The following is a 25,762-nucleotide window of genomic DNA, read 5'->3' on the forward strand; positions in this document are numbered from 1 at the left end:
CCCAGGCATCCCAGGTATGTTTAGTTTTGTTTAAAAACAAAACAAAACAAAAACCACCAAACTGTTTTGCACACTGCCTGTTGCCTTTTGCATGCCCACCAGTAACTTTTGAGGGTGTCTGCTGCTCCACGCCCTTCGCAGCATTTGGTGTTGTCCGAATTCTGGATTTTGGCCACTCTACTAGGCACGTAGTGGTGTCTCATTGTTGTTTTCTTTTGCATTTCTCTGATGACACACGATGGAGAGTATCTTTCCACATGCTTTCTTGCCATCTGTATATATCCTATGTGGAAGTGTCTGTTGAGGTCTTTAGCCCATTTTTTAATCCAGTTGTTAGTTTTCTTATTGTTGGGTTTTAAGAGTTTTGGGTCTATTTTGGATAACAGTCCTTTATTAATGTGTCTTTTGCGAATGTTTCTTCCCAGTATGTGGCTTATCTTCTCATTCTGTTGATGTTGTCTTTCATGGAGCAGAAGTTTTTAATTTTAAGGAGGTCCAGTGTATCAAGTACTTTTTTCATGGATTGTGTCTTTGACTTTGTACCTAAAAGAGCATCACCGAATCCAGGGTCATCTAGTTTTCTCCTGTGTTACCTTCAGGAGTTTTGTAATTTTGCATTTTATATTTAGGTCTCTTATCCATTTGGAGGTAATTTTTGTGAAGGGTATAAGATCTGTATATAGATTTTTTTTTTTTTTGCACATGGATATCCAGTGGTTCCAACACCATTTGTGGAAGAGACTGTATTTGTTTTTTTATCAAAGATCAGTTTTTGTATCAGATCCACTGTATTTATGTGGATCTATTTCTGGGCTCTCTTCTACTGCTCTATTTGTCTATTCTTTCTCCAATAATGCGCTGTCTTGATTACTGTTGTTTTAGGGAAAGCCTTGAGGTTGGGTAGTGTCAGTCCTCTGACTTTGGTCAATATTGTGCTCCTAAATTTTATTGAGAGAAATGATTGATTTATTCCAGCCAGAAAATCTTATTTTTATTTACTATGGAAAATCTTATTATTATTATTTTTTTTAATCTCATAATACCCTACTGCAGGGGTTGGCAAACTATTGCCCGCAGACCAGATCATTTTTGTCATTGTGTAAAGTTTTGGGAAATAGAGTTTGAATGAAGCACAGCCAGACTCATTCTTTTATGTATTGTCTGTGGCTGCTGTCCAGTTACAACAGCAGGGTTGAGGAGATGCAGTAAAGACTCCAGAGGTCCCAAAGCCTAAAATATTTACTCTCTGACCCTTTACAGAGAAACGTATGCCTACGCCGATCCCTGTCTTACTGACTCACTTTTAGACACTTACTCAGTGGACCATTGCATTCTGAGCTGGTGCATGCTAGGTGCTGGGCAACAGTGCACCCACCATTTTGCCTCTGGTATATATTTGCCACATTTTGCCCCCTGGTTTAGTGTCCTGTGTGCCCCATCACACTTAGTAGGTTATCGGATTTACTCACAAAAGAATTAATTTCCTCTGACCCCATGGGTGACAGGGATTCAGAAATACTGAGATGGAGTAATATATCTTTTCCTTGATCATATAGACAAAGCCACTGAGCCCCGTAATTATAGCAATGAATTCCAAGGACCAAGAAACGATTCTTCTTGTTTGCACTGAGTCAGCCTTTTCACAATCAATACAGAATGGACAAATGGATTTGGGGAGGAGGCACAGAACTCCCAGTCATCCGTGGTGAATGATAAGCAGAATCCTGCCTGTATTTTCATCCTTCCTTCATTTGCATTCTGGTCTGTGAGGATTATTCCATTAAATGGCAGTTTAGAAGCTGCCTCCAGAGAGCCCGTAGGTGAACCGTGATTGTATTGGCCTTCACCAAGCTGGCTGAGGCTTTGTGTGTTAATTTAGCATTCAGTTATAATGAAAGAATGGCATTAGAGGCTTGCATTTTTATAAGCATCGTAATATTATGTGAAGCACTTGGGTCTGTGGAAAGTTGAGACTTCAGTTAACAAGGAGCTGTGCGAGGGTTCCCCAATGACATGTTTCCTACAAAGCAGAGCCCTTGAGAAGAAGGGGCCTTCCCCTACTTGGCCGGTTCATGGGCTGGTCAAGGTGTTTCTGCCTAGTCGGGTGTTGTTTTGGTTCATGTTTCAGCAGACAGGGCTGATTTCTTTTGTTTTGGGGTGTCATATCATAGTAAATAATTTTTCAAAAAATAGTTGTGGGTGGAATGTATTAAACTGAGTTTTGTTTCTCTCAAGTTTTTGATTTAATAATTTAAAAAACTTAAAATCTTTTGTGACGTGATTATCTGTTTTCTGTGTGTTGAGTTTGAGGAGTTCTTTATAGATCTTGGAGATCAGCCCTTAGTCTGTGCTGTCATTTGCAAATATCTTCTCCCATTCCATGGGTTGCCTCTTTGCTTTGTTGACTGTTTCCTTGGCTGTGCAGAAGCTTTTGATCTTGATGAAGTCCCAAAAGTTCATTTTCGCTTTTGTTTCCTTTCCCTTTGGAGACATATCTTGAAAGAAGTTGCTGTGACCGATGTCGAAGAGGTTACTGCCTATGTTCTCCTCTAAGATTCTGATGGATTCCTGCCTCATGTTGAGGTCTTTTATCCATTTCGAGTTTATCTTTGTGTTTGGTGTAAGAGAATGGCCGAGTTTCATTCTACACATAGCCTTACACCAGTTAGAATGGCCAAAATTAACAAGACAGTAAACAACATGTGTTGGAGAGGATGTGGAGAAAGGGGAGCCCTCTTACACTGTTGGTGGGAATGCAAGTTGGTGCAGCCACTTTGGAAAACAGTGTGGAGATTCCTTAAGAAATTAAAAATAGAGCTTCCCTATGACCTTGCAATTGCACTATTGGGTATTTACCCTAAAGATACAGTTGTAGTGAAAAGAAGGGCCGTATGTATCCCAATGTTCATAGCAGCAGTGGCCACAGCCGCCAAACTGTGGAAAGAACCAAGATGCTCTTTAACGGACAAATGGATAAAGAAGATATGGTCCATATATATACAATGGAGTATTATGCTTCCATCAGAAAGGATGAATACCTAACTTCTGTAGCAACATGGACGGGACTAGAAGAGATGCTGAGTGAAATAAGTCAAGCAGAGAGAGTCAGTTATCATATGGCTTTGCTTATTTGTGGAGCATAAGGAATAACACAGAGGACATGGGGAGATGGAGAAGAGAAGGGAGTTGGGGGAAATTGGAGGGGGAGATGAAGCCTGAGAGGCTGTGGACTCTGAGAAATAAACTGAGGGTTTTGGAGGGAAGGGAGGTGGGAGGTTGGGTGAGCCTGGTGGTGGGTATAATGGAGGGCATGTATTGCATGGAGCACTGGGTGTGGTGCCTAAACAATGAATTCTGGAGCACTGAAAAGAAATTTAAAAAAATAAATAAAAATTAAAAAAATCTTTTGTGACTTAATTTTTTTATTGAAACATAGATTTCTATGTAGTAAAATACATAGCTCTTTAAAAGCAAATAATTCAGTGAGCACTGACAAATGAATATACCTGAGTAATTCATACCTCGTCAAGATATAGAACATTTCCAGCAACCCAGAATGTTCTATCATGTCTCTTTGAAGTGGAAACCCCCTCCCCTTGGAGAAGCAAACCATGATGGCTTTCACTATTGAATAATAATTTTGCCTGTTTAGAACTTCATATAAATGGGATTGCACATATGTTCATTTTTTGTTTCTGGCTTGTTTCACTCAAGATGTTTGTTAAAACCAACCATATTTTGAGTGTATCTATAGTTTGTTCCCTAGTAATAATCCACTATATGAATATATCACAGATTTATTCATCCTTTCATCTGTCGATGGACAGTGGACTTCTAGTTTTTGGCTATTGTAAATGGGGTTCTGTGAACATTCACACCACATTTTTGTGGCTATATTTCCATTGGATAGATACCTAGGGGTGGAATTATTGGATCATAGGGTAGATAAAAGAACTGGTAAAATGGTTTTCCAAAGTTTTTTATATCTCCATGAATAATGTATAGGATTTCTGCTTACTCTGCAGTCTTGCCAACATTTAGTATTTTCAGAAATTTTAATGTTAGCTATGCTAGTGAATGTAAAATTGCATCTGGTTGGACTTTTAGTTTGAGTTTCCCTGATGACTAATCTCGTTGAACCCTCTTTGGCTTACATATTAGTCATTCATACACTTTCTTTGGAAGGTGTTCAAATCTTTTGCCTTATATTTTCTTTTTCTTTTTTTTAGAGAGGGGGAGAGAGAGAGGAGTGGAGGGGCAGCTGGAGGTGGGGAGAGAGAGAATCTTAAGCAGGCTCCACGCTCCCCACGGAGCCCGACACAAGGCTTGATCTCACAACCCTGAGATCACAGCCTGCACACAAATCAAGAGTTGGACACTTAACTGACTGAGCCACCTAGGTGCCCCAGCTGCCTTATATTTTCACTGATGTTTTGGAGTTAAAGGAATTCTTTACATATTCTGGGCATAAGTCATTGGTCAGATGTGTATTATGAGTTGTTTTTCTCAATAATGGTTTTTCTATTTCTTTTAATAATAGTGAATTTAATGATTAAGATTTTTGAAAATTTTAAAGTCTAAATTATCGATTTTTAAAATTGTTTAAGTGCTTTGTATGTCCTAAGAAGTCATTGCCTAACTGAAGACTACAAAGAAATTTATCTTTTTTTTTTGAGAAGTATTACAGGTTTTTTTTTTTTTTTTTGAGAAGTATTGCATCAAACTCTGTCATCCATCTTGAATTACTATGTATGTGTTGTGAATTAGGTGTGAGGATGTTGTTTTCATATGCTTAGTCATTTGTCCCAGCACAATTCGTTGAAAATATTTTCCTCATTCAAATATGTAGGTACCTTCATTGAAACTCAGTTAAGTCTGTGTATATGGCTTAATTTCTGGATTCTCTATGCTGCATAGAATATGCAATATACAATAGAATATGTCTATTCTAATGCCAATACCACACTGTTTCTGATGAATTACATGTATAGTAAGACTTAAAATCAGGAAATGTGACTCCTTGGATGATTTTTTCCTTTTTCAAAATTGTTCTTCATATTCTGATCTCTTTCATTTCTGTATAAAATTTATAATTAACCTGACACCTCCTAGAAAAGGCCCACTGAGATTTTGATTGGGATTTCATTGAATTTTTAGATCAATTTGGGAAGAATTAACATCTTAATACCAAGTTCTTTAATCCTTAAATAAGGCATCTCTTACCATCTGTATAAACCTGTTTGAATTTCTCATAGCAATACTTTGTAGGTTTTAGTATACGGGTATTACACATAATTTTAAAAATTTATACTTAAGGATTTCATGTTTTTTATACTATTGTAAATGTTACTGTTCTTTCAATTTCGAATTCCAATTGTTCTTTGTTAGTCTGTTAAAATACAGTTGATTTTTGTATATTGATCTTATATCATGTGATCTTGCAAAGTAAGCTCACTAGTTGTTGTTGTTTTTTTTTAAGATTTTATTTATTTATTTGACAGAGAGAGAGAGAGAAACAGAGAGAGATCACAAGTAGACAGAGCAGCAGGCAGAGAGAGAAGGAGAATCAGGCTTCCCATCAAGCAGAGAGCCCGATGTGGGGCTCAATCTCAGGACCCCAGGATCATGATCCCAGCCGAAGGCAGAGGCTTAACCCACTGAGCCACCCAGCTGCCCCAACTCACTAGTTGTAATAGATTATGTGGATTCCTTAGGGTTTTCTAACATAGATAGTCGTGTTATCTGCAAATAAAGACAGCTTTTTCCTATCCAATTCCTAAGGCATCCATCCATCCATTCATTCATTTATTCATTCGTCTTACTCTAATTACTGGGACCACCAGTACAATGTTGCATAGAAATGGTAACCCATCCTTGCCTTGTTCTCGATCCAGGGGGAAAATATTCAGTGTTTCCTAAGAAATATAATATCAGCTATAGGTTTTTTTGGTAAGGTGTTCTTTTTAGACTGACATTTTATGCTATGTCAAATTTCCTATAAATTTTTATGATGAGCAGAAATTGAATTCTTTCAAAAGTTTTTTCTGCATTGATTTGGTAATGTGATTTTTTTCTTCTTCATTCTTTTAATGTGGTGAACTGTGTTGATTGATTTTTCAGATAAACCAACCTTGAATTCCTAGTATAACTATTGCTTAGTCATGATGTATTATCCTTTTAATTATAGTTGGATGTGATTCAGAATTGTATTAGCATTTTTCCCTCTAGGCTAATGTAAGATATTGGTGTATAACATATATATTTTTAAAGATTTAATTTATTAATATGAGGAAAAAAGAGAGAGAGTGAGAGAGAGCACAAGTGAAGGGCAAGGGCAGAAAGAAAGGGAGAAACGGGCTTCCTGCTGAGCAGAGAGCCCAATGTGGGGCTCGATCCCAGGATCCTGGGATCATGACCTGAGTTGAAGGTAGACACTTAACCGACTGAGCCACCCACTTGCCCCTGTAATATATTCTTTTTAAATGTTCATGTCTGATTTGGATTCAGAGTTAGGCTACCCTCATTAAATAAGTTGAGAAATAGTTGCTATAGATAGTTCTTTTTTTTTTTCTTATACATTTGATAGAATTCATCATGTAAGGCATCTGAGCCTAGAGCTGTTTATTTTAGCATGGCTAGTAATTGTGAACTCAATTTTGTCTGTTTATATAAAGCCAGTCATATTTTATATTTCTTCTTGTGTCCATTTTGGTAGTTTATATGTTTCAAGGAATTAGCATTTAAGTTATCAAATATTAGCATGAAGTTGTTTGTAATATTTCCTTGTCCTTTTATTATCTCTAGGATCTGTAATGTTGTTTCTTCTTTTATTCCTGGTACTAGTATTTTGTACTTTATGACATTTTTCTTCATCAATCTAGCTAGGGTTTTAAAATTTCATTAATCCTTTTAATGAACCAAATTTTGATATCTTTGATTTTTTTCCCATTTTTTTTTCTATTTTTATCATTTCTGCTTTTATCTCTATTATTTCATTCCTTCTTTTAACATTGAGTTTCATTTCCTCTTTTTCTGTCTTTTTACAGGAATAACTTAGACTATTCATCTTAAAGCTTTCTACTTTTCTATTATAAGACTTTAAATTTGTAAATTTTTCTCTAAACTCTGCATTTCTCTAAACTGCTACATCTGGCAAATACTGTTTTTTTTTTTTTTCATTACCATTTCATTACCATCACAATATTTTCCAATTTCTCATGTCATTTTTTTCCCTTGACTCATGTATTATGAAGCAGTGTGCTGTTTAATTTCCAAATCTTTGGGGTTTTTCTAGATATCATCTTTTCTTAGATATCATTGGTATTTTTCATGTCATTATCATCTAATGACCTCTAAAATGAGCCCATTGTTATCAGAGAACATACTATGTGGGTTTAGCTATTTTAAACTGAGACTTGTTTGGTGGCCTAGTGTGTAATCTGGAAAAGAATGTGTGCTCTTCAGTTGTTAGGTGTAGAATTCTACAAATTCAATGAGGTCATGTTGGTAGATAGTGTTGTCCCATGACCACCCCCCAGTAAATGTCCTTAGCACTGTGTCTTTGTCAAGCCTCCTGGTGGGCAGCATTGCAAATGTGTTGTCACAGTTAATTGCTGGAAGAATTAGGGCATCTTATGTGATTGCCCCAGAAGATAACTCTTGGAAATCTGAATCTGGATTCCTGGGGACTTTATCCCATGTGGTTTCTTGGCTGATTTGCTTAACTATTTTCACTGTAAGGAATCTTTTCAAACAACCAACTTTGGTTTCATTCATTTTTCTCTATTGATTTCCTGTTTTCAATTTCGTTGACTTCTGCTCTGCAAATAAAACAGTTTGATTTTTTCTTCTGGTTATTTTGGATTTAATTTGCTCTTCTTTTTTTAGCTTTCTAAAGTATAAACTTAGATGATTAATTATTTTCCTTTATTAGGAACATTTGTTCAATGTATAAATTTTCTTCTAAGTTCTGCTTTTGCTATGTCTCACAAATTTAATAAGTTGTATTTTAACTTTTAGTTTATAATTTCTCAAGACTTCTTTTTTGACCGATGTGTTATTTAGAAGTATGTTCTTTGCTCTCTATATATTTTGGGATTTGTCCAGCTGTCCTTTTGTTATTGATGCCTGGTTTAATTCCAGTATAATATAGAAGCAGAAACTGTGTGATTCCTATTCTTTTTAATTTGTTAAGGTGTGCTTTATGGCCCAGAATGTGATCTGTCTTGGTGATTGTTCCATGAGAGCTTAAGAAGAATGTATATTCTATTATTGGATGAAGTATTCTATATATGTCAATTAGATCTCATTGATGGGGTTATTCAGTTTAACTATATTTTTACTAATTTTCTGCTTGCTGGATTTGTCAGTTAGTGATAGAGGGGTATTGAAGTATTCAAATATAATATTGAATTCATTTATTTCTCCTTGTAGTTCTATCAGTTTTTACCTCACATATTTTAAACACTCTGTTGTTAGTGTATACATGTTACGAATTGTTATGTCTTCCTGGAGAATTGGCCCTTTTATCATTATGTAATGCCTGTCATCTTTTTCCCTAATAAATTGCCTTACTTTGAAGTCTGCTTGGTCTGAAATTAAATGTCTACTCCTTTTTTTTTTTTAAGATTTTATTTATTTATTTGACAGAGAACATAAGTAGGCAGAGAGAGAGAGAGAGAGAGAGAGAGAGAAGCAGGCTCTGCACTGAGCAGAGAGCCCAATGCGGGGCTCGATCCCAGGACCCTGGGATCACGACCTGGGCCGAAGGCAGAGGCTTTAACCCGCTGAGCCACCTAATGTCCCTAAATGTTTACTCTTTCTTTTGATTAGTGTTGCAATGGTATATCTTTCTCTGTCTCTTTACTTCTAATCTATCTGTTCTTTATATATACAGTGAGTTTTTTTGTAGAAAACCTACAGTAAGGTCTTGTTTTTTTTTAGTTTTTGCTTTTTAATTAGTGTATTTAGACCATTCACATTTAAAGTGATTATCAATATAGCTGGATTAATATTACCAAATTTGAACATGTTTTTTATTTGTTGATCTTGTCTCTCTTCCTCCCTCCTTCCTTCCTGCCTGTCTTCTACTCTTTCTTTGCCTTTTCTGGATTTAATTAATTATTATTAATTAATATTAATTATATATTATTATATATAACATATATTTTATCTATGCCTTTTCTGGATTTAATTATTACTAATTATTATTAATTAATACTATATAAAATTACATTTTATTATATATTATTATTAGTTAATATTAATTAAATATTTTTTGCCTTTTCTGAATTTTTTTTTTCTTCTTGCTTAAAGCAGGTGAATTATACTTCCTTTGAATATTATTTTAGTGGTTACCTCATAGTTTGCAATATACCTTTACAACTAATTCAAGTCCAATTTCAAATAATCTTGTACCACTTCATGGATACTGTAGGTAGCTTTTAACAGTATTCCCAGTTCCCTACTCTTGTTCCAACACTGCTGTAATTCCTTTCACTTATTCATAAAGTATAATTACCCAGCAATTTGTGTTGTTATTTTGAATGAACTTATCTGTTAGGTCAGTTAGGAATAAAATGATTTCTAAATCATTGATTTCTGATCTTATCTTTATTATTTCTCTTCTCCTGCTGAATTTAAGTTTATGTGCTGTTCTTTTTCCAGCTTCTTTAAGTGTAAGATTAGATTGTGTATTTAAGACTTGTAGTTTCTTTTTATTTTTTATTTTTTTTTAGAAGATTTTATTCATTTATTTGACAGAGAGACAGAGATCACAAGCAGGCAGAGAGGCAGGCAGGGAGAGAGGGGGAAGCAGGCGTCCTGCTGAGCAGAGAGCCCGATGTAGTTATTGATCCCAGGACCCTGAGACCATGACCTGAGCCAAAGACAGAGGCTTAATCCACTGAGCCATCCAGGTACCCCTAAGACTTGTAGTTTCTTGAGAAAGGCCTGTATTGCTACGTACTTCCCTCATAGATCTGCCTTTGCTTCATCCCAAAGGTTTTGAACACTTGTATTTTCATTTTCATTTTTTTCCATGAATTTTTTCAATTCTTCTTTAATTTCCTGGTTGACCCATTCATTCTTTAGTAGGATGCTCTCTAGCTTCCTGTATTTGAGTTCTTTCCAACTTTCCTCTTGTGATTGAGTTTGTGTTTTAAAGCACTGTGGTCTGAAAATATGCATGGTATAATCTCAGTCTTTTTGTTGTATGCAATGGATGAATCATTAAATTCTACTTCTGAAATTAATAAAAAAAAGAATAAGAAAATGATTATTTTATTTTACTTTCATTTATTCCTGCTGTAACAGTCTTCTTTATGTAGATCAGAGTTTCTGACCTATAACATTTTCATTTTCTTAAAGGACTTTTAATATTTTTTGTAAGGCAAGTCTAGTCCCAAAAAATTTCTTCAAATTTTGTTTATATGAAAAGGCATTTAGTCTCTTTCAATTTTGAAAGACAATTTTGCTGGATACAGAGTTCTAGGTTGGTGGGCTTTTTCTCTGAACACTAAGTATTACTCCACTGTCTCCTTGCTTGCCTAGTTTCTGAAGAGAAAGCCAATATAATCCTTATCCTTGTTCTTCTAAGACCCCCCCCCCCCATTTCTGACTTTTTAAAGATTTTCTTTTGTTCTTTGTTGTTGTTGTTGTTGTTTCAGTTTGGTCTTATATGCTGAGGTGTACATTTCTTTATATTCATGTACTTTGTGGTCTTTGAGCTTTTTGGATCTGTGATTTGGCGTGCGTCATTAATTTGGGGAAATTCTTAGCCATTATCACTTCAGGTATTTCTTCTATTCCTTTCTCTCTTTCTTCTCCTTCTCGTAATCCCATTACATATCTGTTACACTTTCTGTAATCGTACCACAGTTCTTGAATGTTCCGTTCCCTCTTTTTTTTTTTTTTTCCTTGCTTTTCAAATTAGAAAGTGTCTTTTGACATATCTCCAAGCTCACTCATTATGTTCTTGGCCATGTCCAGTCTGCTGATGAGCCATCAAAGGCATTCCTCATTTCTGTTATAGTGTTTTTGATTTCTTGCATTTCCTTTTGATTCTTTCTTAGATTATCCATCTCTCTGTTTCTTACCCATCTGTTCTTACCTGTTTTGTACTTTTTCTATTCATGCCCTGAGCATATTAATCATAGTTCTTTTAAATTCTCAGTCTGCTAAATCCAATACACTTGCCATCTTGGAATACTGCTCAGTAGATAAGCACACAGACTCTGGAAGTAGACGGCCTGTGTTTGAATTCTGGCTCTGCTCATCATCTGTGTAGTCTTTCACAATGTCCCTCTGTTCTTTCTACCTCCGTTTCTTCATTGCTGAAGTGGGACTCCTCATAAAACCTACCTCATAGAATTGTTAGGAGAAATGAAGCACATGAAAAGCACTTTGGGGGAGCCTGAGTAACTCAGTCAACTAAGCCTCTGACTCTTGATTTCCACTCAGGTCATGATCTCAGGGTTATGGGATCAAGCGCTGCATTGGGCTCTGTGCTGAGCCTGGAACCTGCTTAGGGATCTCTCTTGTCCTCAGCTCCTCCCACCCAGATAAATAAATAAAACACTTAGAATAATGTCTGTCACAAAGTCAGCCTTCTGTGTATGTTAGATGATGATCATGACCGTGATGAGGTTGATGATGAAACAGCCATTTGTGTCATGTGCCGGCACACTCCTGTGCGAGGCCCATGGCCTGTGTTGTCTCCTCTGCCTGGGGTGCTTCTCCCCAGATGCCCACATAGCTTGTTCGTTCTGTCCTTCAGTCTCTGCCTGAGTGTTCCCACAGCACTGAGACCTTTGCTGAGCACCATATGTAAACAAAGCCCTTCCGCTGCTGTTCTCCCTGCCTGCCCCGGCTTTGCTATTTTCCCTAACAAGTATGGTTATAAGACATATTACAGATTTACTTGTTATTTTTTTTGTTGACTTCATAGTCTCCTTCAACTTAAGGGCAGGGTTTGTCTTCAAAATTTAAAGAATTAAAATATCCTCAGGGCAGTTTTCTCTAGTTATAAAAAGAAGTACTGTGCGGCTCCTTACAATAAGGTTTTGAAGGATATTTAATGACATGGAGAAATATTTATCTGGTGCTATCACGCTTGTGCAGGAGCAGCCACAGATGACAGGGAAGACTAAAGGAGATGGTGTGACTAAGGCAGGGTCCACGCCTGTAGGGGACGCCCTGCAGCCTGTGCCCAGGGCTGTCTGAGTTCGCAGCCTCCGGCCCTAAGCCACAAGTAATGCTTTTTGACTTTCTCTTTCAGTATGAATACTTCAATGCTGTGCTGATAAACGAAAGGGACAAAGATGGGAATTTTTTGGAGCTGGGAAAGGAATTCATCTTAGCCCCAAATGACCATTTTAATAATTTGCCTGTGAACATCAGTCTGAGTGACGTCCAAGTGCCCACGAACATGTACAACAAAGGTAAGACTCACGGCTGGCGCTTCTTGTAGAGGGTAGCGAGCAGGGGGTGCGAGGGACGGCTCCGGCTGGTTTGGGGTAGTGTGTTTTTTTGAAAAATACCGTTGCAAGCTGGGTGTGTCAGCATCAGCGGGATTGGTGAGGTGCGCCTGTTCTGCCTGGAGACGGCTTGCTGTTGTGCCAGCTGGTGTTCGCATCAAGCCATCTAACATGTAATCCAGGGGCTTGCAAGCCTTTTCTGTGAAGGGCCAGCTACTAACTAACTTAGGCTGTGCGAGCCACAGTGTCTCTGTTGTAGCTTCTCAGCTCTGCTCTTCTGGCACAAAGGCAGCCTTAGACACCGCATCAATCAGTGGCTTCGGCCGTGTGCCAGGCCACTTTTTTATCTACCAAAACAGATGGCTGGATTTGACCCACAGGCTGTGTAGTTTATGACCCCTGCTGTAGACTTGTTTTCTTCTCTTCCATTCCTTATCATGCTTTTATGGGTTTGGGAGCTCCCAGGGTTGCAACAGAATCAGCTGTGGTCTTTTCTTGGAGTACAAAGCAGGATGGACCTCCGTGGGGCCCCCTGTTTCAGACTTGAATGGAGAACCCACTCAAATCCAGCCTTCTCATAGACCCCCAGTTCTTTCCCCCAAATTCTCATCTGCCTGTGCGAGCTGGGATTATAATGGCTGGGGATGGGGCTCTGGCCTCAGACTGTCTCTGGTTGGTCCCGTATTCCATCTCTCACTGGCTGTGCCTTTCGTGCACCCCCTTGTCTCTTTAGAACTCTGTTTCCACATACCTAGGATGTGGATAATAATTGTGTCCACGGCATGGGGTGATTGTGAGGGCCACACCTCACGAGCTGTTGGGAATGTTGCGTTCAAGTGAAGGGTGTTGCCCTCATTATCCTCACCGTCAAAGAGTAGGACTTTGCTCTGCTTTGTCAGACCTGACCAGCAAAGACCCATCCTCCCCAAAATAAATCGGAAAGCCGTGGCATCTTCAACACAAAATGCCACCCCGTTGTCTGTCAAGGTTTCAAAGACATCATGGGGAGCTTGTTTCCTCCCCACCCCCCACCCCTAGTTTCAGTGTCATATCCAGAGCGCAGCAGTCAGGAGAAGAGCTCTGGGTATGAGTCCCACTCTTCCCCTTGCTGGCTCTGGGATCCTGACCAGGAAACTTTGTCTCTCCAAGCCTCAGTTTCCCATCCTATAAGAGAGGGATGAGGATACCACCTCCTTCTGGGGTTATTGCAAGGCTACGGAGTGAAGTGTGCACAGCTTTAGCAATAAGATTTGCTCCCAGAAAGCGCTCAATGCATTTGAGCTGCCATGGTTATTACTGTAAATACTGTGAATACACATTGCATTTCTGAATTATCCTAGGTCACCATTTCAAGAGCTTGGTCAATGATTAAAGAGTTCCCAGCTCACGGCCTGAAACACTCTTGTGCTTCTCTCTCTGTTGTGTCTGGACACCTAATGTCTCCCTTTCCGGGTTACCCATTACCTATGCTTAAAATTTAGAGGAGACAGTCTTCTATCCATGAATATCTCTGATGGTTATTGGGGACCCCGTGGTGAACCAGGCACAGCCCCTCCCTCAAGAGGGCCACAGTTTATTTGGGGGAACAGGTAGGTAAAGAGATCAGTAGAACACCCTGTGTGTCACCTGCTGGCCACAGTTACAGACAGTGGGGGGCAGTGGGAGCTCCAAGGAGGGAGCCTGACCATAGACTCACGTGGACAGCCATGTATTTATCTCTCTCTTCCCTTCTCTCTGTCTGAGAGAGTAATGCCGATATGAGCCATCTCTGGTGGGCTCTGGACTGGACCATGTCCTGTGGCTGAATCCTCACTTTGGACTCTTCCTGAGGGCAGATCCCTGAGGACCCAGAGGGCTCAGCCCCACCTGGTCGAGTACAGTTTGCTCTAGTCCCTGAGGGTGAGCTTGTCAGCTGAGGAAGGAAACCCCCTTCTGTGCAGTGTGGCTGGAAGAAAGCCATCCTCACAGCATTAAATGCATTCTCAAGTGAAGATGAAAAATTCACAAGATTTTACAGAGCAATTTCAGACATAAAACAATTGAGACTGATCTTTTAAAATGTGGCAGCTGCTTCAAGGTTGCTCGAGCCATTAGTACGGTTAACGAGATTTAATTGCACCTTGAGCTTTAAAGGCATAATTGTACCTTTCAACGGCGGCAGCACGTTAAGGGACCAGCCCTGCCATTGATCACATGGGCTGCAGAGTCAGGGCTCTGAGGCTCACAGAATCCTAACAGATCGCTTGAGCCATGGAAATAGGTAATAATATTTAAAGCCAACCTCCAGGGGTTCCTGGATGGCTCAGTGGGTTAAGCCTCTGCCTTCAGCTCAGGTCATGGTCTCAGGGACCTGGGATTGAGCCTCACATGGGGCTCCCTGCTCAGTGGGGAGTCTGCTTCCCCCTCTCTGTCTTCCTGCCACTCTGCCTACTTGTGATCTCTCTCACTCTATCAGGTGAATGAATAAAATCTTTTAAAAAAAAATAAAAAATAAAGCCAACCTCCACAGCCCTTGTGGGACCTGCCTACCGCCCCTACCCAGACTCAGTGCTCCCTCAGCGAGGCTGTGGGGTCATGGACCAAGGTTAGCCAGGCGCTGTGTCCTGTTTTCTGCCAAGCAGTGAGTAGCCGCACAAGGGAGAGAGGAAGGGACTTCAGGAAAATTCCTGTCTCCATTCCACCTAATTCAAACCAGCCTTAGTCTTTTTTCTTTTCAAGCTGCAGAAATGTATTTCATGTTAAGAGGACCCGCCAGCCCAGATCTGGTTACTGATGACATGTACTCGGAACACATGCTCCAGGCTTGGTCGCTGGCTGGCTGTGCCCTTCCCGTGTTAGAAATCTTGCCCCAACAGAGGAAACCAGTGCAGGATATGCTTTCTGAGCCGTTTGGACAGAGCAGAGCGGGTACATGGGAGAGCAGGTACTTAGGAGAGTGGCTACATAGGAGAAGGGTCTGATATTTGTCTGGGAGCTGCAGTGCCCTGTGCTTTTGGGCATAATGGCTGGAGGCAGCAGAATGTAGCCAGTAAAATCTGTTTTCTGCGATCTGCTCTTCGTCTCCTTGGCCAGGTCAACAACTGCCTCTGCTCATGGGGCCTTTCTCGTGGGCGCTACAGGAGACTGGAGCTTCAGAGGTCATGGCCTGGGGGCAAGCGGGCCCACTGACCAGGAGAATTCAAAGAGCCCTACCCCAGAGTCCTGAGAAATGTGTCTTAGGGTCCTGCTAGCTTCTTCACGAAACCTCTTCTGTAGATGTTTGCCGAGCGGCTGCCTTGGCACCTAGCTGGGGCACCGTGTCATCTGTGACACTCCTGGGAAGACTAGCTGAAGCCCAGAGAGAGGCACTGACTCAATGAGGAAAGCATGGAGTGTGTTCTTGTGTGTGGACCATCGATGGTCTGCCCGTGGGTTCAGATAATACCAAAGTCGGTTTTATGTCCTCCCTGGGCTAACGTGGTGTAAAATCCACACACACACACACACACACACACACACACACACACACCCCTCTGGACATGGACACATACCTACATAGGTGCACCTGTTTGCGTGTCTGTATCTACACACGTCTGTTTGTATATGTGTCGTGAAACCTACCCCTTTATTCCCGCATGTGCCTCTGCACCCCTCTTTTTCACAGTATACCCTTCTCTTTCCTCCCTGGTACCCCGTTTCTCTCCATTTCTCTTATCCTTGCCTCCCCTTTCCTGCTTATCCAAATGCTCCTCTCAAAAGCCAACCCAGGAAGCCTCTATCATTCACTCTTCCTTTAAGTGACTTCAGCGTATTCCTTTGTTCTAGGATAGCTTTGTTCCAGAAGTGCATTGCATGTCTTGTTGTTGTTATTGTTGTTGTTTGTTTTTTTGTTTTTTTTCCTTTTCCACTTGGAGTTTTCCGAGGGCAGGGGACTCTGCTGCTTCAACCCGGTGCCCCACTTTCTCCCAACACCATGCTCTTTACTTACTGGGTTTTCCAGAGATGGGGAGTGAGCTGGGAGAGAGCAGTGCCCCTGCCTCCTGGGCTGTGAGAAGTCAAGCCTGCCTGTAGTGTTCTCATGGTGTTGCAAGCAACGAAAACATATCCCGGCTGATTTAAACGGAAAAGAAACTTTTTGAAAGGACTTTGGTTGGCTCACAGACTCTCCAAGAAAGCTGGAGAATAAGGCTTGGAAAATGGTGGGGAAGGAGGGCGGCCAGGGGCCAGAGCCACACCCAGAGCCAGCCTGGCAAGGCTCCCGCACCACGGCTTTGCTTCACCAATGCCTCTGTGTCTGTGAAAAATGTCTGTGCCCGATTTTCCTCAAACAGACTTCGGAAATGGTCATGCCAGTGGCCTGCCTCAGCGGGTTGCCGTGTGGATTAAGCATGTAGAAGGATGCCTGGTGTATGGTGACCGCCCGGTACCCGAGCTTGAGCAAGTTTCTCTTCCCCTCTCACCCTCGGTATCCTTAGCTATAAAATGGGTATAATATCAATGTTGACCTTCTGGGATTTGCGGTCAGCGCTGTAAGAATAATGCCCGTGTGGGCTGGGGAGCCGTGGCTAACCCACTGATGTTGGCTCCTGTCCCCTGCTGGAGGGAAAAATAAAACCCATGTCTGAGGTTGGGGTCCGATAGCCCAGGGAAAGCATGTGGCCCGTCAGGGAGCCTGGTCCTTGACATGGGCCGAGGCACCCTGCTCTTGTTATGACCCTATGGCTTTGTTCAGTTCTCAGGGGCAGTTATGGTGAAGGCAGGAGGGACTTCCAGAGGAGGCAGGATTAGAAGCCGGTGTTTTCATCATGTCCTCTCTGGACCACATGCCACCTCTGTGCTGCAGCTGGTGGATGGGGAGCCACTTCTCTCAAGTGCTTGAAACCCACGAACTGGAAATAGACCAGACTTTGGATGGAAAGCGTCTGCTTCTCTCTTCTCTCAGAGCTGGTGCAGAACAGCAACGGGTGTTCTGTGATTCTGTGTTTTTAGGGTTTTTGGCTGCTAATCTGAGGGTTTTCCCCTTACTTCCTTGTCCCACTTTGTTCCCCTGCTTTCCTCCTGCCCATCGCCGTGATGCCAGGGCTCTGCTGGGAAGACAGAAGGCCGCCCGGTGATAATAGTGGGCTAGAAGAGGTGATGGGTTACAAATATGCCCGGAGTAAACACAAACGACTGTAATTTGGCGGGGGGGGGGGGGGGGTTGGGGGGGAGGGAAAGAAGCCTGTAGCTTCTGAATATTTTTAGACCCTAGAAAAAAAAGAGGCAACAGTTTTAGGCTGGAAAAAAGACAAATGCGGATTTTAGACATGATCCGTTTAAACTTCTGCATCATTTTACCACTTTGGCCTTGTTTTCTTCCCTCGTCAGCCCCACGAGAGTGGTTAGGCAGTGTTCTTGCCTCTGTTTTTCAGATGACTTCACTAAAGGTCCGAGAAGAGGGGCGCCTGGGTGGCGCATTCGGTGAAGCATCGGCCTTCTGCTCAGCTCGTGATCTCAGGACCCTGGGACCGAGCCCTGTTTCGGGCTCCCTGCTCCGTGGGGAGTCCCCTTATCCCTCTTCTCCTGACCCTCCCTCTCCCCCTACTCATGCTCTCTCTCTCTTGCTCTCATGCTATCAAATAAATAAATAAAATCTAAAAACAAAACAAAACAAAACAAAAAACAAAAACAAGAAAACAAAGGTCATAGTAGCACAATGACTTACTCCAGCTCACACAGGTAGGAAGGCTCGTGCCAGGGTCGACCTTGATTCTCTGATGAGCATTCTAGCTTACTCTGCTGCCTCTCTGGGCAGGAGTACTGGGAGAAGACCCTGGTCCCTCAGATCCCCTGCGTCTGGGGCTTGGTTACTTCCTGGCCACCTTGGGATATTTTGCTCAGGCTGAGAACCTCAGCCCGAGGCCCATCGCCAGCCTTCCTCTGAAGCTCTGACTCTCCTTGGGCACTGCCAGGGCACAAGGCCCCACTGTCGCGAGATCCCAGAGCCTGCTCCAGAGTCTAGTCTCTGGCCACTTTCTGGCCGGCCCTCCTTTCCTTTCCTCCATGACACGCAGCCCAATAATTTCAATGACCTGAGGTTCCTGCATGGGCTGGGGGAGAGGGGGCTGTGCTGCTGACTCATGGAGCTTCTGCCTAGGAGCCCTGCAAATGCTTTTGGACCCAAGAAATACAAAGGCTCCAAATGTTGGCTTAGGACAGAAACAGGGAGAGAGCAGGGAGAGGTGGACTGCCTGGCAGAAGAGAGAGGAGGTTGGACTGCTGGACATGACCAAGGTCACCCCTTCCCCTTCCTGACTTCACCCAGCAGAGAGCCCAGGCAGGCCGACTGGGCGGCTAAGCTCTCCTGTATGCAGGGTTAGGTGGGCGTGGGGAGGTGGCACACAGCCCCCAAAATTGAAACAGGCCTGAGGAAGGGGAGAACCATAACCACCACTCAGGTCAGCCCAAGGATTCAGTCTGTCTGCTACAATCTAATGGGTTCTTCTAAAAAGCCCAGGGAAGGGCAGAGGTGTGTGTGTGGGGGCGGCGGATAAGGCTCCCCTACGTGGGGCCTGGGCGGCATGGCTGGATTACGCTTTGTTAGATGTCCCAACCTATTTTTCAAACGTTGGGTTTGATATATCGTAAAACACGCTTTGCCAAGCATATGTTTCTGATTTGTTGACACGGAAATCTTTAAACTGGTCTTGTCTAAGAGCCATTTGATGGGTAAGAAGGCTCATGAGCCTTTTAAGGAGCTGTTTAAAAGTGCCATCACCAAGACGGTGACATAGGCTGTTCCTGACTTTCTCCCCGTCATGAGAACAACTAGTGAGCATTCAAGGATAGGACGCCACTGAGAGAAACCTAGAAGCGGAGGTGAGGCAGAAGCACCCTCTGCAGCCCAGAGACCCAGGCAGACAGCACTGGGGGGAAGAGATGCAGCGACACAGCCACCCCATTTCCCCTTCCCCAAGCCAGTGCAGCACCCAGCCAAGAGGTCCCCCTGAACACCCACTTCTTCCAGCCAGAAAAGGGAGCCTGGGGTGACCGCCAACCTTCCCCAGCACTGGGAGCCGCTCTGTGGGAGCCCCTCCTCTGATCTCACACCACAGGGGCTGCAGGGGACTCTTGGGGCCCAGCCCCTGGCAATCTGACTGTCAAGAAGAAGGGGAAGGGGCTTGCCACAACCAGCACTGGGTCTTGGCAGACTGAGTTCACACCTGCAGCGTCCGACTGGGCCCCCCAACCAGCGGCTTTGCTCCCCTACACAACCAAGTCAGGGTATACTCTGATCAGAGAACTTGGGGTGGGGGGTGCAGCTCTGCTCTGGAGACCAGTTTGTCCGCACTCAGACAAGTGCTGAGTCACAGTCCCACCTGCTTGGAGAGTGTGTCCTGGCCCCCTCTAAGTAAAGGGGCTGGCTCCGGCTCCTGGAAGCTGTGTTCAAGGGGCAGGATGGCAGAGCTGCTCCCCCAGAGCGAAGCCAGGACTGGGCGTTCAGACTTCCCAGGCTCTGCACAAGCGAGAAGGTGATTCACAGCCAAGGCTTAAGTAGTTCCCGAACCCTCCTATCCCCAGAGCCTGTTTGGGAGACTGAGAGTAGCCTGCATTGCTCCCTGCCACCCCTGAGCCGGGCCAGGGACTGAGTCCTAGCCGCACCCCTATGGAGACCCCATGTGACCAGGTGGCTGGCCATGACTCCTGGAAGCTGTGAGGCCTAGTGGCCCTAGAGCCGAGAGATGAGCAGATGGAGTGAAGCCGGGGACCCCGTGCAGCCCAGAGCCCTGTGCAGCCCAGAGCTGGGGGTACCACAGGCTTGAGTTGCGATGACAAAGTGCTTTGCTGGGTTTAGAGACACTTTTCCCACTGCATTCCGGTAGGGAACCTTTTTTGTAGCTGTGGCCCTTGTGGGTTCCAGTCTCCAGCCTGTTTGACCGGGGATGTTCCAGAGCATGGCGGGGAGCTCCAGAGCCCACTCAGCAGCCATGTGTGTGTGTGTGTGTGTGTGTGTGTGTGTGTGTGTGTGTGACACGAACCTAGGTCTGCATAGGTATTCACGTGTGTATGATGGGTTTGTGTCTGTATTTTCTCAGAAGTGGTGTTAGTGGAAGGAGGGTGTCCCATGCCCACAGTGGACACTTAATGCTTAGGCTTATGCTTAGGCCAGAAGCAGAGCTGGTTGAATGAATGAGTGAATGAATGAATGAATGAATGGGTGAGTCAGTTCCTCTGTCCTGAGCATTTTGGAAAGCTTAGCTTATGTGCTACTGAGCACTTTAGATAAGGTCATCTGTCACTACCCCGAGTGCTGTAAGCAGTGGGGGTCCGCCGTCCCTCACAGCCTGCTAGGAAGGAAATCGGAGGCACACCGTCCATGGTCTCTACGCCCGAGTCCTGTCTGGCACACTGAACAGGGTAAAACTCAGTGCACGACTTTAGGTGTGAGTGAGCAATTTCCTAAAAAGCGAGTGAGAAAGGAGTTTATGGCCCCTGCCTGAGGATCTCCGAAACATTGTGTGTTCCCCGCGTTTCTTGCACCTTGGGCAGTGACCCAGGCGGAAGCCACTGTCTCCATGCTTGTCCATTCCCAGGCTCTTTCCAGAGCCCTCAGGCATCTAGGAATACCAGCTTGGTGGAAGAGCACTGAACTCTGTGAGCCTCAGTTTCCCCATCTGTAAGGTGTGGAGTGTGGAGCGTCCCTAAGAGCATTACAGGAGATAGAGGTGCCGCGCCCAGCACAGCACTTGGCACACAGAGACACTTGTTGGGATGCACTCTGTCTCCTCACACCAGAGCCCTTTCCAGCTCCCTGTCCTGTGGTGGGTTCCCAGTGTGGCCCCCAAACCCAGGCACAGCCTGGCCCTTCTCTTCAGCTCTGTTTCTGGATGAGATGCAAACACACCCATAGACACCTGTTACCCACCCCCTCCTCCTGCTCGTAGTCTTAGGACTCCTGGCAGCCTTCCCTTAGGCTTTGCCCTTGATCCCAGTCTGCTCTCCGTGTACCCCCTGGCCAGGCTTGTCCTTTCCGGAGAGCTTCACCGGAAGGTGCCTTGCCTTTCCTTCTATTCTCAGTCCTCCTCTCCAGAACAGCCACCTATCTTTATGTCTCATAGTGTAGTGGTTTCTTTTACATTTGTCTCTCTCCCCTGGAACTTGAAGATAGGGGCTGTTCCATTTTTTTGTTTTTGCATCCCCTTGGGAGCCCAGAAGAGGGGATGGAATAGGAAAGATTAACCATTGAACGGAACTGAGTCCTGGATTACTATATTACTACCCGAATCCTGCATTACCATTATATTACTTCCTGAATCCTACTCTTCTGCATTACTACCTGAATCCTACGTTACTGCATTACTATATGAAGATTACATGACTACCTGAATCTTACTTTACTACATTATTCCCTAAATCCTACATTACTACATTACTCCCCAAAGCTACATTTCTCCATTACTCCCTGGATCCTCTATTACTATATTACTCCCTGAATCCTACATTACTACATCACTCTCTGAATCCTACATTATGACATTACTCCCTGAATCCTACATTACTACATCACTCTCTGAATCCTGCATTACTATATTACTCCCTGAATCCTACATCCTAAATCCTATTTTTCTCCATTGCCACCTGAATCCTACATTACTACAGGCCATCACAAATGGATTGGTGTATGGTGGTGGTTGTTTTTTTTTTTAATTGGTCTGTCCATTCTACTTCTATTTGAATTTGATATTTGGGAGGGAGTGTTGCTTTTGAAGACAGTCGTTTTTAGAAGTATGCTTAATAAAATAATAATTCCATGGTCTTTTAATTTGTTTGCATTTTGTAATACATAGAATAATAAAAATTGAGATTACAGAAATTGAGATGGAGGCTTACAGTGGGATAGGAACTGGATCTGGGCTAAGAGGAATTTAAAAGACAGTGCCCAGGCAGTTAAGGACAATGTTAGAACAGGAATGATTGCTAGTAGTGTTCTTTTTGTTTTGTTTTGTTTTGTTTTCACCTGGTGTCTCCACATTTGTGAATTGTCACAGTAATAGAAGAGAGCCAGAGTTGGTAGCTGATTTGCTTAAAAAAAAAAAAATTAATGACTTAGGGGGAATTCAAGGTCATTCCTATGATAACATCACTCATAGGAACTTGCTTTCTGATCTTGGATTGGGAGGGAGAGCGGGGACCACTTTGAGCACTCTGGAAATGATAACAGGGGTAGTGCAGCCTGGGCTGGCGGTCAGGTGTGTTCCAGAAAGGGAAACAGGGTAGGAAACTCTGTCCCTGGACTGACGCAGCCAACCTTAACATGCCACAGGTCCCCAAGAGTGAGAAAGGGACCACTTTGCTGGAAATGCATGCCAGGCCTTCCAGGATTTGGGAAGAACAGGGAGACATGTAGATATGTGGACCGTCCTATGGTTGCTGCCAGTGTCCTCAGCAGCCCTCCCTGGCAGGCCCTGGGTCACGGTATGGCTTGTTCGGGGCCATGTAATCTGAGTGTGACAGATGCTTGTTACCCCAGGGCTGACCCAGGCCACCATCCATAAAGTGGTCATTATGGCAGCACCTCTCTCCTGCGGGTTTGTGGGGGTTAAATGAAGTACTGCTCTACCATCAGCATTGCAGCTAGTATGTCGTAAAAGCTTAGTAAGTGTCACTTTTGTGACATATACATGGAACATAAGGAATAGTGCAGAGGACCCTAGGGATGGGGAGGGAAAACTGAATGGGAAGAAAACAGAGAGGGAGACAAATTATAAGAGACTCTTGACTCTGGGAAACAAAATGAGGGTTGCTGGAGGGGAGGTGGGTGGGGGGCTGGGGTCAGTGGGTGATGGGCATTCAGGAGAGCATGTGATGTGATGAGCACTGGGTTTTATACTGAACTGATGAACTATTGAACAGTATATAAAAAAACAGTGATGTACTGTATCTTGGCTAATTGAATTTAAATTAAAAAAAGAAATAGCACCCCCCCCCCCCGCAAAGAGTGATATTGAAAAGTCCCCAGTGGTATGGCTTCTTCCTGGGAATGTCTCTGACGCTGAATAAGGTAACATTCTCTTTCCTCCTGCACCTTGCGAACCCCGTTATTACTGGAGTTTATACCAAGAAATTCAGTGAATAGCAAAGTGTGTGCAGCCAGAGTTGCTTGTAGGCGTTGGAAGCCAACGAGCACCTTCTGTAAGCAGCGGGATCCCCAGTCCACACACCTGCCCTCCTCTCCCTCATCGTGTTCAGACACTCGGGCAGCCTCTGTCCGTTCAGGTCCTGCTGCTCAGGCCACATGGCTGCTGGGAACCTTGGTGTTCATGTCAGTTGTTGATGTCAACGATAGGGCTCCAAATAATGCTCTTTGCTTTCCTTTTGTCTGGGATGGGGACTCTCAGGAGGGCACTGTCCTTGGCAGGGACATGAAGGACACCCTCTTCCTTTTCACTTCTCGCACTGCTACCCCTCTTTGTAGCTCCAAACTAATGGAAACTTCTGTCCAGGATGTACTACCCATTGTCCTTGGAGACACTCACCTGCTCATTAGTCCACAATGTCTCCCTCTAGATATCATGCTTTGATATATATATATATATATATATATATATATATATATATATATATATAAAGCATGATCTAATACAATCCAGTTCTACCCACAACCCGGCGAAGCAGGAGCCCTCATTGTTCCCATTTCACACATTTCACAGATGAGAATACTAAATATTTGGGACCTGTTGAGGACGCCTCAGCTAGTAAGATGGGCAAATCAGCAGGCAGCCCTGACATTGACTTTGCAACCCCTGGGATCTCTGCCTCTTTATTCTGTGTCCTGTGCATGGCCAATGTTCCCTACCTGCCGTGCCCGAGTACTCCGTTAGCTGCGTCACGCCTGTTCACGGGCACACTTCACACGTGTGGCAGTGGAAGGCCCTGGTTTGTCAGACTGTGCTATTTTCTTCTCAGCATGCAAAAATCCATCATAAATGAAAACTAGTCTTACTTTACATAAACATTCCCAAGCTCTTCCCCGGATCAAGACAAATGTTGCGGCAGAAAGCCTTTTTTAAAATGTAAAGCAAATTCTACATCAGAATGTCAGTGGGTACCAACTGCTCACACGTTGGGGATATTTCTGTCGGGAGATGAGACGATTCCACATTTAATCCTGCAAACCTGCCATACCAGAACGCACACCAGGGAGTAAGGGGGTGATGACTCACGGTGCAGAAAGGCTCTTCGCCTCACTAGAAGATTCCCTGCAGTGTGTTCAGGAGAAATAACTTCCTCCACTGTGGCGGCCGCAGTGACATTTGCAGAGCTGTACTCCAGAGACCCTGCTACCGTATATTGATTTAATAGACATCCACAGAGCCCCTCTTGGGTGCGGACCTACTATGTTAGCATGAGGAGGTGTGGTGATGAATGGGCAGAAGCTCTCCATGCTCTCGTATTGCTTAGAGGCCGGCAGGGAGGCAGATGGGAAGGAAGCACACCAGGGATTGTTTGATGAGACCAGCGGGCTGGTGTGCAGGAGAGGGTTGTGGCCTGGTGGCAACATGGCCCGGGGTGGGGGACACGCTGGGCTCAGGGCGATCTAGGGTTGGGGGATGGCCATGATCAGAGGGCATTTTCCTGAGGAACGATGGGTAGGAAATGATTTGGTGTAGGGCTGGGGTGGGAGGGGGTGCACAATACATTGTTAAGGGCCCTTAAAAAAATGTCCTGGGATGAAACAAGGGAAGGAGATGCCGATGCCGTGTGACGCTTGGGGGTCAACCGTGTGCATGAAATACTCCAGGAACACGTGTTTCTACCATAGAGAAGGCCTTTTAATTGTATGAGTCTGCTCTCTCCAGACTTACTTGATTCTATTCTTCTATTACCTATTACCTATTCTCCAATACCACTATCTCAGAAGGCACAGGATTCCCCACGATTAGGATGGCTGGGACACTGGAGCTCTCTGGGCTCACGTAGCTGGGTTTAGAGGAAAATCCACAAATGATCAAGATGAGGAAAAGATATAGAAGAAAATGCATAGTACAATATGTGTGTGTGAATGTGTGTGCATGTGTGTGCATGTGCATGTGTGTATGAAGGATATCCATAAATGAGTGTATACACAGAACATTTCTGGAGGCATGTAGAAGAAATTAAAGTACATACTTTCCACCTTTCTGTTCAGTTTGAATGTTTTATCATGAACATCTGTTTTTTTTTTGGAGAGCATGAAAAGCCAAAGAACAAAAGAACTTGATTTACAAAAGCTACTGATCTTCAAGTAATTTTCAGGTGCAGAGGAGAACACCTGTGTGTCAAAGGTT

General features: G+C 43.6%; 1 protein-coding gene across 1 annotated transcript in view; it reads left to right on the forward strand.

Moving 5' to 3' along the window:
• CACNA2D3 (calcium voltage-gated channel auxiliary subunit alpha2delta 3) overlaps nucleotides 1–25,762 on the forward strand; it is an 858,873-nt gene that overhangs the window by 320,991 nt on the left and 512,120 nt on the right. The window contains exon 5 of the mRNA XM_059389977.1: nucleotides 12,278–12,440. Within this exon, the coding sequence (XP_059245960.1) occupies nucleotides 12,278–12,440 (163 nt within the window). The remainder of the gene's footprint in view (nucleotides 1–12,277; nucleotides 12,441–25,762) is intronic.

The sequence above is a fragment of the Mustela nigripes genome, chromosome 2 (genome assembly GCF_022355385.1).
Source record: "Mustela nigripes isolate SB6536 chromosome 2, MUSNIG.SB6536, whole genome shotgun sequence".
NCBI classification, from domain to species: domain Eukaryota; kingdom Metazoa; phylum Chordata; class Mammalia; order Carnivora; family Mustelidae; genus Mustela; species Mustela nigripes.